The sequence below is a fragment of the Phyllostomus discolor genome, chromosome 12, assembly GCF_004126475.2.
Source record: "Phyllostomus discolor isolate MPI-MPIP mPhyDis1 chromosome 12, mPhyDis1.pri.v3, whole genome shotgun sequence".
In the NCBI taxonomy this organism is placed as follows: Eukaryota; Metazoa; Chordata; class Mammalia; order Chiroptera; family Phyllostomidae; genus Phyllostomus; species Phyllostomus discolor.
This window is the reverse complement of record NC_040914.2, coordinates 36,176,847-36,194,194: the sequence shown is the minus strand read 5'-3', so window position 1 is coordinate 36,194,194 and position 17,348 is coordinate 36,176,847. Positions and strand designations below refer to the sequence as shown.

At 54.8% G+C, this 17,348-nt stretch overlaps 1 protein-coding gene across 2 annotated transcripts in view; it reads right to left on the bottom strand.

The window, feature by feature from the left end:
- The window catches only part of IGF1R (insulin like growth factor 1 receptor), a 221,020-nt gene extending 204,019 nt beyond the window's left edge, over positions 1-17,001 (bottom strand). Inside the window, exon 1 of one of the 2 annotated variants that reach the window (XM_036012979.1) lies at positions 15,907-17,001. In XM_036012979.1, the coding sequence (XP_035868872.1) occupies positions 15,907-16,000 (94 nt within the window). In that variant the 5' untranslated portion in view covers positions 16,001-17,001. The remainder of the gene's footprint in view (positions 1-15,906) is intronic. The other variant, XM_028502246.2, reaches the window with a different exon arrangement.
- Positions 17,002-17,348: the final 347 nt, after the last annotated feature.

Sequence of the window (17,348 nt, the reverse complement as noted above, 5' to 3'; positions counted from 1 at the left end):
GCTTTCAGCGCAAAGTAGGACTGCTGTATCAGAGGGCAATTTCATGTATAATGTCTTAGTGGAGGAACTGCCTCGTGGTGACTGCATTTGCATTCCCATCAGCCATGCGGAGGTGTTCTGACGTCTTCCCCTCCTTGCCAACACTTGCGAGTTTCCATTTCTGATGCTCGCCATCCTAATGGGTGTGAAGTGGTATCTCACTGGGGTTTTGATGTGCGTCTCTGGTAATGACTAGCAATGTTAATATCTTGTCCTGTGCTTATTGGCGCAAAGAATAGTTGTGTTTTTCTTAAACCAAAGGACCTGACTCCTCCTCCTAAGGGAGTTTTCCGCCTGCCCCCACCCCCCGCGCGCAGAAAAGCACCATCACTGGACGTTTTCATCAGGTTGTTGAGTAAGTGGTTGGATTCCAAACACTTCCCCTTGGAAGCACCGGCTGAGGTGGGGACCCAGCCTGAGCCCTGATTCTGGGAAGAGAGACTCTGTGCCGTCCGTCTTGGGAGGGGCAGCCTCCTCCCACCATCCTAGAGGAAGGCTCTCCAGAAAAAAAAAACCGTTTCCTAATCAGATGATGTCTCTTCAGTCCGTCTTCCCACCCATGCCTGAGCCCCCTCCAGCTCTGGGGACTTCCATCCTCGCAAACAGCCCCCACCCTCCGTGGTCACAGGTTGCTCAGACTTCCCTCTGACTTCCCCATTTAAAACACGTCCGTTCGTGTTTCTGAATGAGGAGCGAGCGCCATGCTTTTCAGACCCTGTGGCCTGAAGGGGGGCTGGGACTGTGCCTCTCGGTCCCAGGCCTCCTGCCCTTGACCATGCCCATCTGGCTCTGCCCCAGGAGGCCACATGACCCCGAAGGACCTGGTGACCCCTGGGGCAGGAAGAGGGTGCAGGGTGCACGCTGTTTCGCACTAGCATGTGAATGACTCCTTTCAGTCTTTGGTGCCCCCTCCCCCACACACAGGGGCCTTTCTTGGGAATCCAGGCGGTGCCTCTCTCCTGGAGGAGAATGGCTTCCCACCTTCCTCCGAGGCAGCGGCAGCGGGAGCACCAGGAGGAAAGAGGAACTCCGGGGAGGGAGAGGCGCTGCTGTCCCCAGAGAGGAAGAGGCGCAACGGAGAACTCGTGAAACCCTGTCTACGGAAAATTAAGCTCCAGTCTGACCGCAAGGGTCAGAAAAGGCAAGCGGAGCTGAGAGCGGATCATCGGAATCCACACACACACCCAGGAGGGTTTTTTTTTTTTTTTTTCTTTTAAGGACGTAAGCCTTCAAGACCTCTGATGTGTATGTCCTCCATCCTTACCAGCAAGAACAGCTCCCTGCTGGGGCTTACGACGGGCACTTCCCTGGATGGGAGTTCCATGGATGTAGTTGCAAAATACTGTGCCCACTGTCTGAGGTGGGTGCCCTTAGCATATCCCCCTTTGCAGGTAAGGAAACCGGGCAGGGACGGTGCATCAGGGTCCCAGAAACCAGCAATCTGAATCTTCTCTCTCTTTTATTTTAACCTGCACTGAGGATATGTTTATTGATTTTAAAGAAAGAGGAATGGGGGGAGAGGAAGGGAGGGAGGGAAGGAGGGGGGGGGGGAGAGAGAGAAAGAGAGAAACATCTACTGGTTGCCTCTCTTACACTCCCTGACCAGGAATCGAACCCACAATCTTCCCGCACGTGGGACAACGCTCCAACTAACTGAGCCCCCACAGCCAGTTCTCATTTTGAGGGGCTCTGAGCTCTAGTTCAACTTTCAAAAGAAATCTGGACCCTCGTACGTGACCCGGAGGGCAGGGGGAGGGGGGCAGGAGAACTGGTCCTGGACACAGCGGAACTGGTCCTGGCCCTTGACTGAGATGCCTGGTCTCTGCTGGCTCCGAAAGGTGGCAAACGACTTAAAATTCAGAATCCACTGTCCTGACAGCAGGCAAGTGGTGCGCGAGCCCCCGGGCCCACCGCTACCGCCCTGCCAGGAGGTCTCCTGCATTTGCCGTGTTTTTCAATGCTGTTCGCCCAGCCACGTGCCCGGCTGCGTGAGGCACATACATCAACCTCAGCTACCGAGCACCAGCAGCAGAGCCCAGCCCTGGATGCAGAGCTGGCGTCTCCTTGGAATCCAACCGCCCCTCGCTCCTCTCCGCCACTGTGGGGAGGGCTGGGAGGAGCTCTGACAGGTCGGCCGGCACCACAGGGGGCAGGGGTCCCTTGTCACACTGCTGACCACAGGATGATACCCAAGAATACCCAGTGCCCCAGCCCAGGGCCGCCTCGGGTCTCCCCAACCCAGCTAGGGATGGGGACCGGGGTCATCTCCAAACTGGGTGTTCTGGGAAAGTTAGAGAACAGGACCCTGGCAATGAAGGACAGCGTGCTCACCTGAAAAAGGTTTCACTTTTGTTGTGAGAGGGATAAGTTTAGACTAAGTATCACCCCACAGGAGACTGTGTGTGTGCGTGTGTTATTTTATCCCCACCCAGACATTTTTTCATTGCTTTTTAGAAAGAGCAAAGGAAGGAGAAAGAGCAACATCAATGTGAGAAGGAAACATCGATTGGTGGCCTCCTGTACACGCCCGGGCTGGGGATCGAACCTACAACCCAGGTATGTGGCCTGACCGGGATTCAAACCTGCAACACTTCGGTTTTGAGACAATGCTCCACTGAACGGAGCCACACCAGCCGGGGCCACTCCCTCCGTCTTAACCCTGGTCCTCGCCCTCCCCAGGCAGCCCTGATGCCCCAACAGGGGTGGGAGCTTCCCACAGAACACCCCTGAGGGCCATAGTGGCCTGACCCGCACTGGCGTCTCTGCCTCTGCTCCCTGCAGTGCTGACCCTGCCCAGAAGCCCCCCAGCTCACCTTCCCACCAGGCCCACCCCGATGTGCAAACAGTGCCAAAGCTCCCCACTCCCCGATCCACCCGCAGGTCCTTCCCTCAGGGGGCTGTCCCCTTGGGCCCCGAGACGTGAACAGTCCAGGCGCACTGAAGTCACCTGCCCTCCCTCACGCCTCTCCACGCTCTTCAGTGGGTGGACGCCCACACCAACCCCACGCCCCACCCTTCTCCAGACCCTCGGTCAGCCCCCCGTCATTTAGCACCGGACACACATTGCTTCGGACTGCTCACCAATAGTAATTCACTTTTCCCACAGGGCAGCCAGCTCCTTTAGGAGAGGGAAAAAATCTTGCCTCTCTCTCCCACGCCCTCTTTGCAACCAGAAGCAGGACTCGCACTCTCCCGAACGCCCACCTCCCGCCGCTCCCCCTCGGGTGGGGATGTGACCATGAACGTGCGGGTCCCCGGGAGCCAGCCCAGTCGGAGGCTCCAGGGGCTGACGTGAGCTCAGCCTTGCTGAGCTCAGACCTTTCCTGTGTGGAAAAGAGGGTCTACCCTTGAGGGGTGACAGTGCCCAGTGCAGGGGGTGGGGGACCGGAGCACCAGAGGGAGGCCAGCAGGGCCACCATGGCATGCGGAGAGGACACAGGTGTAAGCAGCCATTCTCTGGATGCTTTTGATCTGCCCTTTCTGCTTGGCGCTCTAGATATACCGTTGGTGATCATAGATACATTGTCGCCAAACTTGCACCCATGGTAGCGGTCCTGGATGCATTGTTGCCTGTCCTGGACACATTGTTGCCTGCCCTGAATGCATTGTTGCCTGTCTTGATGCATTGTTGCCTGCCCTGAACTCATTGTTGCCTGTCCTGATGCATTGTTGCCTGTCCTGATGCATTGTTGCCTATCCTGAATGCATTGTTGCCTGTACTGAATGCATTATTGCCGAGCGCAGACGCATTCTTGCCCATTCTCATGCATCCCCAACAGGACAGTGTTATCCCAAACTGCAGGTGGGGACACTGAGGCTCGTGGCTCCCTTTCCCACGTGGCTCACTGCACCTGAGACGGGGAGACGGGGAGACGGAGCCGTGTTTGGAAGGACGGGGCTTCAAAGGCGGCGCCGCGCACCAGCACGCCTCGCCGACCCGGCGGATGAAAGGCGGGCGCTGCCCTGGCTTGTCCGGGTGAGTCCGCATCCACCCCGCTCCACATTCACAAGGTGTTTTTACAAGACTCTCTTTTACAAGCTATGCTTGAAGTGAACATGCCAAGTTCAAATGATGGTGTTTACATTTTCTGTAAGAAAGATCCCACCTCACAAGGCTCCTCGGGAGCATGAAGCTTTTCCCCGATAATTTCTTAGGTGTTAATTATGTGTGGGAGTCCTCTTCACACCATCCCAGACACGTGAACTTCCTGGGGGGGGGGGGTGAAGGGCAGGCTTTACCTCCACTAAGGGCATCAAAGGCCTTGACCTGAAAGGCATGGGGCGCAGGGGGAGGGGGGGCATTGCTAAAGCGATGAGACTTTTAAGATCGGCACTGTCCCTGCCAGGATCCAAGTTTACTCGAGTCCCCGGGAAAAACAGAAGTGGACGTCTGCTCATGGCGAGGCCACTGGTTTCAGCCAGATGGAGAACGCCATCTACCCTGTGTCTTGGGAGCCCAGGGCCGGAAAGGCCGTGAGGAAGGACAGAGGCCGGTTCTGTAGTTCAGAGGAAGGGAGTCCGCAGCTGGTGGCTGCAGAGGAGGCTGCACCCGGTCCCCAGCCATCGGGCCTCGCCTGGGACCACCGCACAGCCCCTCGGCCCACCTTCCATCAGGCCCCCAGCCCCACGTGGTGGCAAGCCCCCCACGGCCACCACAAACGGGTGCTGACGGACGGTGCGTTGAATCCTATCTGGAGGGAATCCCCCTCCTCGGGGGCAGGGGCGAGGCGACCTTGACCCGGGGCTGGACTCCCCAGGGACCTTTCCAATAGCTCTTGGGTCTTGCTTCACCTCCGTGAGCAAAAAAGCCTTCATGAAACAATGGTTTTTAAAGATAATTTTATTGCTTTCAAGTTCCACGTAGTAGTAGTAGAAGTAACTGGTGTGATAAAGTGTTTCGGCTGACAGGCAGTAAAAATAAATTTGTTGTAAAGAATGCTTTAGAGTGAACGGGATGAGAGGGGGCAGCGAGCATATCCCTTTAAGAAGTAAGCTATCTCTGGAGGTCTTCCTAGGGGCCAGGCATGGGACCATGTCCTGGGAAGTCAAAGATGGCATGGGACCATTTTCTGCCTTGACTAGCAGGGGAACGTCCATGGAGGCAACACACTAAAGAAATATAAAGAAAGCCCTGGCTGGTGTAGCTCAGTGGATTGAGCTCAGGCTGCGAACCAAAGCATCACAGGTTCGATTCCTAGTCAGGGCACATGCCTGGGTTGCAGGCCATGACCCCCAGCAACCGCACATTGATGTTTCTCTCTCTCTCTCTTTCTCCCTCCCTTCCCTCTCTAAAAATAAGTAAATAAAATCTTTTAAAAAATTTTTTTAAAAAGAAAAGAAATATAAAGAGAGTGCCGAGGGGCCATCCTGCTTGCAGCGCCACCGCCGCCACCGGAGAGGGCGAAATGGCCCCTCCTTCTTACAAGAGTTTGCCACATGGCAAACTGGTCACACGGTTGTTCCGAGCAGACACGCTCCCCCCTGCCAGGGCCGAGAGACTCGAAGGAGACCAGCCTGTTTCGGAAGCAGCCAGCAGGGCTGTTCAAAGCATCTGAGATGATGGTAGCTTGTAGTGCTTTCTCAGAGAGCCAAACAAATGATTCCCAAGTTAAAAATAACAAAAGGCGACCACGGGGGGGGGGGGGGGGGGGGCGCGGGGGAGGGGGGAACGTCTAGAACTTTCTAAATGCGGAACTGAACCACCACCTGTATACGAAGTGTGGTCTCCACGGAGAACGTGAGAAAGAAGATTCTGAAAATACCAAAAAGGTAGGACACCGAAGACAGAAAAAAAAAAAACTATCTCACACAATACAGCCAATGTGAGACCCAACACCACCAGTAATGGAAGTGTGTCTTATTATTCTCTATTAGGATTTCTGGCTTGTGAGCATCTTAACTACATCAAACTGCCCAAGGGGACCCATATAGGGATGATAATTAAAGTGTAACCACATATTTAAATAGAGCAATGGGAAGGAAATATCATGGTTTATTTTTCAAAGTGAATCAGTAGGGTTGTTTTGTTTGTTTGTTTTAATCTCTCGTCTCAGAAGGAATAGGTTAGGACTTTCCATTTATAAGAGTCCTGTGAAGACACTTCAAACCCCAGATTGTAAAAGGCCCACTAGATGCAGCAACTCTGCCAAAGCTCTGTGCATCTTTTAAGAAGACCTTAAGTCTCGCATGCTAGCTCGAAGACAGTGTGGCACTCTTAATCCCAAACCCTATCCCCGGGGCTGCTGCAGAAGCCTCCACATTTTTCTGAAGTTGGTTCCCAGGAGCCAAGCAGGAAAGCAAAAATCCAGGGGAGAGGGGTCAGGGGGGACGCTCACTTCATCCCTGGGGTGCTGTGAACGGTTACCCAAAGAGGCTGCGTTTCCCGGCTGGCCACTAGATGGCGCCTCGGCATTAGTGAGGTGGGCAAAGTGAACCCTGGCCGGTTCTCCCGGGCCCTGGCAGAAATGGACAAATGGGAGGATTAAGGGAGAAAGCAAAACAAACAGATCTCTGAAATGGAAGGTGAACTTTGGGGGCCTGGCCACTCTTTACTGTAAAAAAAAAAAAAAAGTAAAATCACACAACCGTGTGTAACCAGCAAAATGCAGTCTTGTTAAAGAACCTTAACCGAGTTTTATTCTAGAATGGACATATGCTGAGCACCTACTATGTGCCAAGCTACCACATTTAAAGGGCAAGGGCAGTCGGGCATCAGGTGTGCCCTACAGCTCTGGCACTATGCAAAGAGCACTTCTTCTCCAGGACATCAGGGCCATAAGAGCAGCAGCAGCTCCAGTCCAAGGGGCTCAGCCTATGCCAGCCTCTCTCCTCAACATTGGACGTATGGATTAATTCACTTAGTTTTTTATAAATAACTGCATGAAGTGGATCCTGTTACAATTACAGCTTCGTAGATGAGGAAACTGAGGTGCGGGGGAATTAAATAACCTGCCTGAGATCTTAGCTGTTGAGGAGCTGAGACGCCTACTAAGGTCTTTTGCTGTGCAGCTCTCCATAGCCTCACAGAGTGGCAACAGGTAAGGCACGAGACGGCCAACCACAGCAGCAGTTACGGACACAACAGCAGTGAGGGGGAGTCAGGCACCCAGAAGTCAGGGTAACCCAGAAAAACTTCCAGGAGAGGGGGCTGAGCTGGAAACCGACGGAAGGCGTCTCAGATCAGCCAAAACCTCGGACAGGCATTTGGGGGTGAGAAATTCACTGACTCGGTTACAGTTGGGCCCCTATTTTACAGATTTACCTGAGTCCTATAGAGATTTTTAGAAATGACAAAGATTACGTTTGCCTCCCCCACAGAAAAAACATTTTTTTTCTGACATTAGTTTCTAAAACTATTAGAAAATGCCTTTATTTTATTGTTTCATAAGGAAAAAAAAAAGTCTCTCCCAATTATTTCCATGTTCTACATTTCTGGTGAGACTCAGAAAAGTTAAATAACTTGTTTAGGACCAAAGAATGAACTGGGGGCGAAGGAGAAACTAGGGCCAGGTGGCCTTGCTGCGTTCTAGAGGAGCACTTTCCTCTCCCCTATTCAAGTACGGGGGTAGCAGAGCAGGAGAGAGAAAGAACATTCTGGGCCAGGAACACAGCAGGTGCAAAACCATGGATACAGGACCTGCATGGCTTACTCCCTGCAGAGCTAAAGCAGGGTGCTGGGGAGTGCTGGGAGCTCACAAGGGATCCCTACAATAAAGTCTTATTAGGGAGGCATCACGGCCCAATCACAGGGGCCTTGGACTTGATTCCCGGACCAGGATCAGGCACCACAAAAGGCACATGCGAAGAATTGGGGGCTGGCAAATCTGCCCAACCAGAGGGACGGCTCAGGGGTCAAGTACACATGCCCTCAGAGAGTCCGTGCAGGTCTGGACTAGACTAGGATGTAGAGAGAAACAGGGGCCAATCAGACCCATTTCGAGTGACTCAGTGAGGTGGAAAGGGAACATGGCATTTATCAGCCTCCCCAGCAGAGGATGGGCTGAAGAACTGAGATTGAACTAGAAATTCCATCCTGAGCTGACGCTTGGGGCTGAAAACCCACTGACGTACTTGTGAGAAAGAGAATCCTAAATATGTTGCCCGGCCAAGTCGGGCTCGGAAAACAAAAGAATTCCCTGCGATAGGATCGCGTGTCCACTACCCCGCGTTGTGACCCAACTTATGCGAGGAGCTCGCTGTCCACAGAAATCGGACCACAGAGCCAAGGGGAGCAACACAGAGATCTTCCCCTGTGGCTGGCGTCTGTTCATTTGCTTTTGTGATACTCTGTGCTTCTCTTTCAAACCTTGAGTCTGCGGGTGGGTAGATGAGCCCCCTGGTCTGAGACCCAGGAAAATCAGGCATGGAGAGTAAATACAGGATGACACCAATGCACCTGACCCGTGAAGGCTGACCTAAATACAATCATTAGCTAATGACTTGGAACAGCACTGCTACAAGCCAGGTGAGGGGTCGTGCACCCCTCACCTAGGTGTTGGGTGGTGTTTTTTTTTTTTTTAAGGCTTCCTACTTTTTCTCCAAGGAGGTCCTTCAAGGCCACTCAGATACTTCAAATGAGAGGAATATGGCAAACCTTTTATGCAGACAGTCACTGCTCTTTAATTATCATCAGACTTCTGTTCCCTAAAGTGCTACGAACCGCAACCTGCCGAGCTCAACTCGGCGCTGTCTCGTTGACTCAGCCAGACGCGCATTTGCAATAATCAATTTTACAGAGACAAACCGCGGACGACGGGCAGACCTCAGAGATTATGTGGGTTCGATTCCAGACCACCAGAATCAACCGAATCGTCATCTTTTTTTTTTTTTTTTTTTTTTTTGCTGGTGGAGGGTCTTGCCTTTCTTTTTTTTTTTTTTTTAAAGCAACATCTGTGAAGCAAACAGAACCAGGTACGCTAGCACATTTTACACGAGAGGACAAGTTCCAACTAGACATCTACAGTATCTCAGGAAAACATAAACGTTCAGCTCTATAAAGCGTGTACGCTTTTAGGCTGCCGAAATCTGCCTGTTCCTCCCTGTCCAGAGTGATTTAAAGAGCGGCCTGCGTGCACCTGAGTCACCCAACTGACAGCGAACTCTAACGCCGCTTTAAAGAAAACGCGTGCCCCGTTAAAAAAAAAAAAAAGGAGACATACGCAAGTACACAGAGCGGCGGCCATCGGGTAACGGAAAACTCTCCAAATGTGAACGGGTGCATGGAGATACCCACAATTCTGAACAAACGGCATTTTTATTCTATGGACGTTACTGACGTACAGGCCTGTCTCGGTAAGGTGGCTGAGACGGTGAAGGAGGTGCAAGAATAAAGTTTCGAGCTACTCCCCCCCCCCGCAAAAAAAACTTTCTGGACTAGGAACTGAATAGTTTCTGAAGTCTTTAAAATATAAACGCTTTACGCGCGCGCGCACACAGACGATTACAACGTTGAGTCATTATGGAGAAAGCCCAGCGGGGTCTGCCGCAGCGCCCTGCTGTACGCACACAGTTCCCGCGCGCGCGCGCGCCACCAGACTCACTCCAACAAGGATGTATGGGTTTCGAGACCTTCCGCCGCCGCCGTGGTAGGTACGACAGTGTCACTCGGCTCTGCGGACACATCCCCAGCACCTTGTGAAGGAAGCCATCCCTGTCCAAGCAGAGACAGACTCCAAGGACAAAGGCCACACCACCCCTGCATCCCAGTTTCCTCGTCCCCGTCAAAACCAAGGGCCTTATCACTGGAAGCTACTGGCGTCGGAGGTATGCGCCCCTCGTCCTAAAGGGAAGCCTTTCTGTTGCGCCCCAGCAAAATCTGACGCGCAGCCTGTGAGCTGAAAACGTCTTCCAGTCCAGGGCGGGAGGAGGAAAGGAAAATGGAAGCCTTCTGCATGGGTTTCTCCGGTGTTTTAAATAAGCAGGGTAAATATTTCTATGGTTTGACTCATGGCTTTAGAAACGTATTATGTAAGGTTTCCTTTAATGGTATCAGAATGAATTTTTTTTAACTTAAAAAACTGAGTCCAATAAGTACTCAGCATATATTTACTTAGGAAGGGGGTGGAGGGGGTGCAGTTCAAGTAAAGAAAATAGCCAATATTTCCTTGCGATTGTGGAGTGCATCGATTTCCTAAGCCATAAGTGAACTTGGAATAAGTGAAAAAAAGTAGGAAATTCTTCAAAACTGATATCTGGGTCTTTACCATAGGGGCAAAACTGATTTTAAGAAAAGGAACAACGATTAGGCCCTCAAAAGTTTGAAAGTTGTGAAATCAAAGCTATTGTTGATATTGAGTCAATTAGACCAAAGCAATTTAACGAGAGAAACTTCATCGTGCGGAGGAATTATGCATCGATTGTGCTAACAACCTAATTTGTTTATTAGCCGTTTTATACCAAACGTATGCCCTTTCCTTGGAACAAATGGGTTCTTTTTTTTTTCCCCCAGATCCTTGGGAGGGGGGAGGGGTGGGAGACGGTCACGTTTTACAGTTTTGATCTTTCCAAACATGGAAAGCCAGTCACGCTCCCCAGGTGCCAACCGGGCTGTGTGCGTCCTGACGTCAGACCTGGGGTGGCGCCCCCTTCTCAGTCTAAGTTGAACCCTCTTTTCACAAACCACCAGAAAATGTTCTCTGGATGGTCTGATGCCAAACACCGTTTTCGAGGAAGGGTCAGAGGGCTTTATTCATTATTCCCGTTACCGTGTTTAAAGTGCTCAGCATTTCCCTTCAGAACGTCTCGGACACAGACACCAAGGACCCGCACCTGAGAGCATGAGCAGTGATTACGTCTTTAGTCGTCAGAGCGGAGGGCCTGGCTTAGGCTCAGGGACCGCCTGCGACGGCCTGGCCCAGAACAGCCGTGCCCAGCGAACAGGCCCGTGGGTGCACACACCTCTCCCGGGAACCAGGGTCGATTTTTAAATGAGTTGAAAACAAATCTATTTTATGATTTAAAAAAAAAGTTTCAAGCTGTCATTGCCCCCTTGACCTCATTTTTTACTCCTGCCCCTTTAAACCCAGCACGTGGGTTTCAATGACACAAAGCCGCGAGGGGGACTCGGGCTCCGCACAGCGGTCGTAACCGGTGTCACCACGTGTGGGTGTCTCTTTGACATTGTGGTCCGAGGTGGCACTGCAATGGGAGGCCAAGGGCACAGGGCACAGGCCTGTTTAGAAGGTCAACACCACCGATTCCACGTCACTATCCTGTCTACAGAAAGGGCCTTGGAAATGCTGTTTGCTGTCTACTTGAAACAACTCTGTTTCCTGCTGGAGTGCATACCACGCCCCCAGGGCCCAAGCAAAGTCCTCTTTCTCTGGTGGGCTCAGGCACGAGGGGCGCGCTTCATACAGCCGGCGCCCACTAAGTGCTGGCTGGCTTCAGTTGCTCCTTCCCAGCGCATTCTGACAAAACAAATGAAAGCAGATTTCAAAGGAGGCTACCATCCCTCTGGGAATCCCTTGGCAGAACTCGAAGGCAACAAGTGAAAACGATACAGTTCATTTGCATTTGCTGCCCTGGTCTGGCAACAATGCGGACAGGAAACATTCTTATGAGTAAACTAAGCCTCAGACAAAGACCAAACACCAGTGTAAACAACCAGTATTCTCTAGGTCTTTTCCGATGAAAAGGCCAAGGCAAATTTGGACAAGGGCATAGCAGTTTAATAACACAAGATGCCTTTGTTAGACTCTAAAATCTTTTGTTGCACAAGAAATTTTAATTTTTGTACATTATGGTACACCTGAAATAGCTACTGTATCTTACAAAGGTGGGGTTTTTTTTCCCTGCTCAGATTCTAAAGCTATGTAAGAAATAAAATAAGCAACAAAGGGAAAAAAAAACACTACATGAAAATGAACGGTCTCTCTTCATTCTTTACGACCAGGGTGGTTAATATGGAATATCAAAAAAAAGAAAAAAGAAAAAAAGAAAAGAAAGGGAAAATTCTTTACCCCCCTAAAACACTACATTATTTCTTTGCTGGAAAACATATGGAAGAAACTGGAACTATAAAAAAGCCATCCAAACTCAGCTCCTAAACTCTAATCTTGGAAGGACCAACACGGTTTCAGATTCAGTTAAGAACTTTACTGTTATAAATCCGACTTCCACAAGCATGTGTGTTTTGAATCCAACCCCCTAGTCTTTAACTTGAACTGTGTATAAGCAAGGCTCTTTTTTCCCTTCCGTCCATGCCTGCTGAATTCTTTTCATGAAATGGCCACAATGTTTAAAATGGAAGTGTTTTTTTAAGGAGTCATCAGATTACTCGACTATCACGCGTAAGCTTCGAATATCAGTTTGTTGGATTGCTGGAATCATGGAAAAACTGTAAGTAAAGGGGGAGACAGACAGACACCAACCTGTTGGACAAATTTACTTAATCATTTTAATAAAGCGTCTATGTTCACAGTAGCATAACACATTCTTTCCAGCCTTAGCATATGTCTTAAAAAAAAAAAACAGGTTTATTGGGATATAATTCACATACCATAAAAGGCACTAATTTAAAGTGTGCCATTCAGTAGTTTTATGGTATATTCAGAGTTGGGCTACCATCCCCATAATCTAATTTTAGAACATCTCATCACCCCCAAAAGAAACTGGGGTACCCTTCCCCAGTAACTCCCTGCCCCCTCTCCCCTCAGCCTCACAGCTGCTAATCCCGGTTCTCCGTAGGAGTTGCTTATTCCAGACTTCATTTAAATGGAATTAAACAATACATGATCTTTGGGGGCTGGCTGCTTTCACTTTCCATGTTTTTAAAGTTCTCCCAGTCAACCTTAGTGCATTTCTTAAGGCTGGACTTTCCTAATCCTTTCCAAACAAATGACCCTTTCAACTTCAAATCCTGACCCACATCCCATCCCCTCCCCAGAAATGCCATTTTACTGGTGATTTGTCTCTCGAGAATCTACACGATAATTTGCTGTTTCGGTTCTTTCCAAACTTCTCGTTCTGGAATCTTCTTCTGGTAATAAAACACCAACTCCTTCACACACCAACCTTCTAACCATTTCTCTAACAATAGGCTGTGACTGTGTCTGGGGCAGAAAGATGACCGAATCCTTTTTAATAAGATGGCCACGACATGTTGAAAACCCACATTAATTCCTTTGTGTAAGGCCACCGGAGTATGTGGCAGCCACTCATAACGTCCCAACCTCCTTCTTTTGGAGGGTCTGGTCACATTCTATGGCTACGAAACCATCACGTCGGTGGGACTTCATCTGCTTCCAAAACCTTCTCCCTTTTCCAAATTAAAGATTTTCGGAAGCTCACCCTATGGCTGTGACAACGAGGAGACACTAACCCCTAAATATGCCGACACACTCTGGAACCAACACCCCACTCCTCATGGCTGGACCAGACCGCGGGAAGGACACCAGGCTGGGATGGGACTCAGTAGCTACTTCTCCCAGAGTTGAGTGTTCTAGCAGCTCTTGCACTGAACACGGAACGTATGTACACTCACTCCGGACATACCATGTAATCCCCACAGCTTCCGAGCTGCAGGGAGGGGCAGGCACGGAGCTGCAACTCCAGCAAACTGGAATGAGGGTCCCGGGTGCTTTGTAACTTTCCACCAGGCTTTTAGGAGACAAGCATTCCCAAGGCATCTTGGAGAAAAGCTCTGGCTACGCAGAATCATACACATACATTGAAACGCCCCTCCTTTCCCCTCCTGTCTGTTTTCTCAAGAAAGAAACGCCTTTCGCGGAGACTGGATGCCCATGAAGAACGCTCCAGGCGACAGGACGTCCGACCCTAAAATGCCGGACTGGGGCCACGCACAGGCCAGGCCATCGTCGCTGCCGTGAGCTTCAGAACTTCACTGCCGTGAGAGAAAAACACCCGAGACACCACCCACCCTGCTCAAGAGGGTGCCGTGGTGAGATGGACGACGTCTCTTGCGTCTCCCAAACCACACTTAGTGTTTCAAGGCTGGAGACCCCCTGTGGTTCCCCACCACCGCCGCCACCGGCCGTCTGCGAGCCTGAGAAGGGCGCCCGAGCCTCTCGCCCAGCCCACTGAGCTCGAAGTTTAGGAGACAAAGAGCAGGAGAGCTCCCATCGGTGGCGGGTCTGGCGTTGATCTGAGTCTCACTCCCCGCAGGAAACGCGCACAGGCCGTCCACATCGGCTCTCACCCCATCGGGGGCTCGCTCCTTCCCGGGCATCGAAGAAGGGCTTGTTTATACAAACAGCCCGTCGGAACGGCGGCGCCCGGCGTCGGGGCCACGCGGCCCCCCCCCCCCCCCGCTGCCTCGGGATGCTCCCCCCGCCCCACTCTTCCAGGCTCGGTCGTGATTTTTCACGTTGGCAGCACGTGCCTACACCCTCGGCAACCATTACTCACCAGCACGCCCTCAGCCCCGGTTCTGCGCCTGCACGTAAAGTTTAATCGTGATCTGGTTCCCCTGCTCCCATCGCGGACGCACCAGTGAGCCACGTTTCAATGTTCTGAAAAGAACAGCAGCCCCCCGCCCTCCCCGCCGTCCACAGCCCGTGGGGCCCAACTTCTCCCTCCTTCCCTCTCTCCCTGCCTCCCTCTTTCCCTACCTCTAACCGACGCTACCAAAACAAAAGCTATCAGATTGCAAGCGATAGCGACTGTGGAGCGATATTGCTTATTAACTATGCACAAAGGAAGTACGGGGTCGGGGTAGGGAGTGCGACACCACTCCGGCCGCGCAGGCAGCCACGGCTAGGGCTTGCTCACTCGCAAGCCACACACGTTCCTCTCTCCCCCCGCCGACGCCGCGGACCCTCGCGCTCCGTGACCGAGGGCGCAAGACTCCTCCGGCTGGGCAGGGCGTGTAGGTGTCGCCGGCGGCCGTGCGGCGGCGGCGGCGGCGGCGGCGGCAGCGGCTACAGCCCGCGTTGCAGGCACGTGTGTGGAAATGCACGTCGGCTCCGACCACACACCCACCCCCGCACACTCGGGTGCTGCGCGACCACCGCCCCCCACCCCAACCCCGGCCCCTCCAGGAGCAGGAGAGCGTCCAGCGGTCGGGTAGGAAGTGGGGGCCCGGACGCGCTCCCGGGAAAAGCCCGGCTGATGCAGGGCCCCCGCCTTCGCACTTTTTTTTTCCACGAGCTGCGTGAAGGGATGGGGTCCAGGCGGGCACGCGCCCCGCACCCCAGAGCCGCACTGAGCAGCGCAGTGAAGCCAGGAGGCGAGGAACCCGCGGCGCATCCAGCGAAAGTGACGGGAAAGGACAGGAATCTAAAGCGCCCGAGGGGCAAAGCGCGCTGGGCGTCAGGAGGCCGCGCCGGGATGTTTGGGGACGCGTGCTGGGGCTGCGGGTCCGCTCGGCGCGGCACCTCCCCATCCAGGACCAGTGGCGCCGCACCGGCCGGTGGGCTGCCCGCCGCCGCGCCGCGTCGACCCTGCCGCGAGGGTTCCGCGCGGCCGCAGGAGCTGTCACCGCCGTCAGCGCGCGGCGCCAGAGCCGGGGCGGCACGCCGAGCGGCCCCGAGCGCCTGGAGGCGGACGAGATGGGTGTTGCGGAGCCCGGCCGGGTGCGAACTTCCCGCATCGAGTCCCAGCGCCCGGCCGGGAAGTGAGCGCTGCGGGGACGCGCTGCCCGCGGGGCAGGGCTCTCGGGACCGCGAAACAGAAAGCCCCCGAGGCCCCTCCTGCGGCGGGGGGGGGGGAGGCGGCGGCGCGCCGAACCGGGGTCCGCGGGGCTTAAACACCCAAGCCCGGGCTCCCCGCGGATCCCCTCCGAGCCCCGCCCCGCCGCTCCCGCGCCCCGGGGTCCGACAGCTGCGACCACTCGGATTTCGCAAACAGGGCGCAGCCCCTCGGAGGAAAAGTTCCCGCAGTGGCCGCGGGCGGCGGGCAAATACTCACTTTCTCCACTCGTCGGCCAGAACGAGAGCGCGGCGGAGAAAAACAGGAGCCCCCACAGCGAGGTCAGGGACCCTCCTCCGGAGCCAGACTTCATTCCTTTGATTTGGGACGCGATTCCCCTTTCTCAAAAATAAAAGGGGTTGGGGAGGAAAAGAAAAAAAAAAGTCTCCAACGCAGTCTTCGCCCCCCTTGCACAGATGAGGGCGAAGGAAACAATACTCCGAAGGCGGAGCGCGGCGGACGGGGCGGGCGGCTCGGCGGGCCCCTCAGCGCCGGCAGCCGCAGCCCAGGGCTCGGTCGAGTCGGGAACCCGGGGCGCGCCGGGGCGGGCTGTCGGCGTCGTCGGCCTCCATTTTCAAACCAGAGAGGTAGGAGGGGGGAGAAACTGCAGGGAGAGGGGGCAAAGCCCAAATCCGTCCGGGCCAGGCGGAACAAACCTGACCCCGGCCCCGGGGAGAAGCTGTCCGCCGCCCGAGCCTCAGCGGCGGGAGGGCGCGACGCAGTTCGCAGGATCGCCCCGAAGTCCCCGGCGCGGGCGAGGCCGGTCGGGCCGAAATGCGGAGCGAAAATGAATGAGCGGCTCCCCGCCTGCTGGTCCTCCGGACTCCGCTCGCCGCCGCCGCCTCCCTCGGCGCCGCCGCCGGGAGCTCCTGCCCAAAACCAGGACACACACAAAGCGGCGGGCCGCCCGCGCCGCGCTCAGCACTCCCGCCGCCCGCCCCGCGCCAGCCCCCGCCCGGCCCCCGCCTGCCGCGCCGCCGGCCCCGCGCGCGGGGGCTCCGGCGAGCTGAAGGTCAAAGCCGAGGCGCGCGGCGCGCCGTGGAGCTCCCCCGGCGCGGGAGGGGCGTGGAGGGCCCGGGGAGCGGGGCCGAGGGTCTCCGAGCGCCGGGCACGGGCGCGCCTGGAGCAGGCTCGCTGGCAGCGTCCCTCTCGCTCGCCCGCCGCTCTCGAGTTCGCCCGGTGCGCTCGCTCCTCCTCAGGTTTTTTTCCCTTTTTTTTTTTTTTCCGCTCAGCGGAGTTAATGCTGGTAAACAAGAGCCTCAGCCTCGCCGCGCCGCTGCCGCCGCCGCCGCCGCTGCCACACACTGGGGGCTGGCGCGCGCGCGCTCGGGCCCGCGCACACGCGCCCGCGCGCTCCCGAGAGCCGCCACCGCCGCAGCCGCCGCGCGCCCAGGGCCCGGCCCAGACCGGCGCGCGCCAAGAGCCGGAGCCCCGGATTCCAGGGACGTGCGGAGCGGAGCCGGAGCGTGGGGTGCGAGGCGGAGAGGCACCGCCCCCGTCCCCCGCCCGCGCTGCCGCCCGCGCGCACCCAGACACACTCGCGCGCGCGCGCGCGCCCACTTGCTCTCGCTCCCACCCGCACTGCGCCGGCCACCCTGCACGCGCGCTCCCCTCCCGCAAGACTCCAAAAACAATGCCCCCGGCGCCGGTCCGGGCTGGGC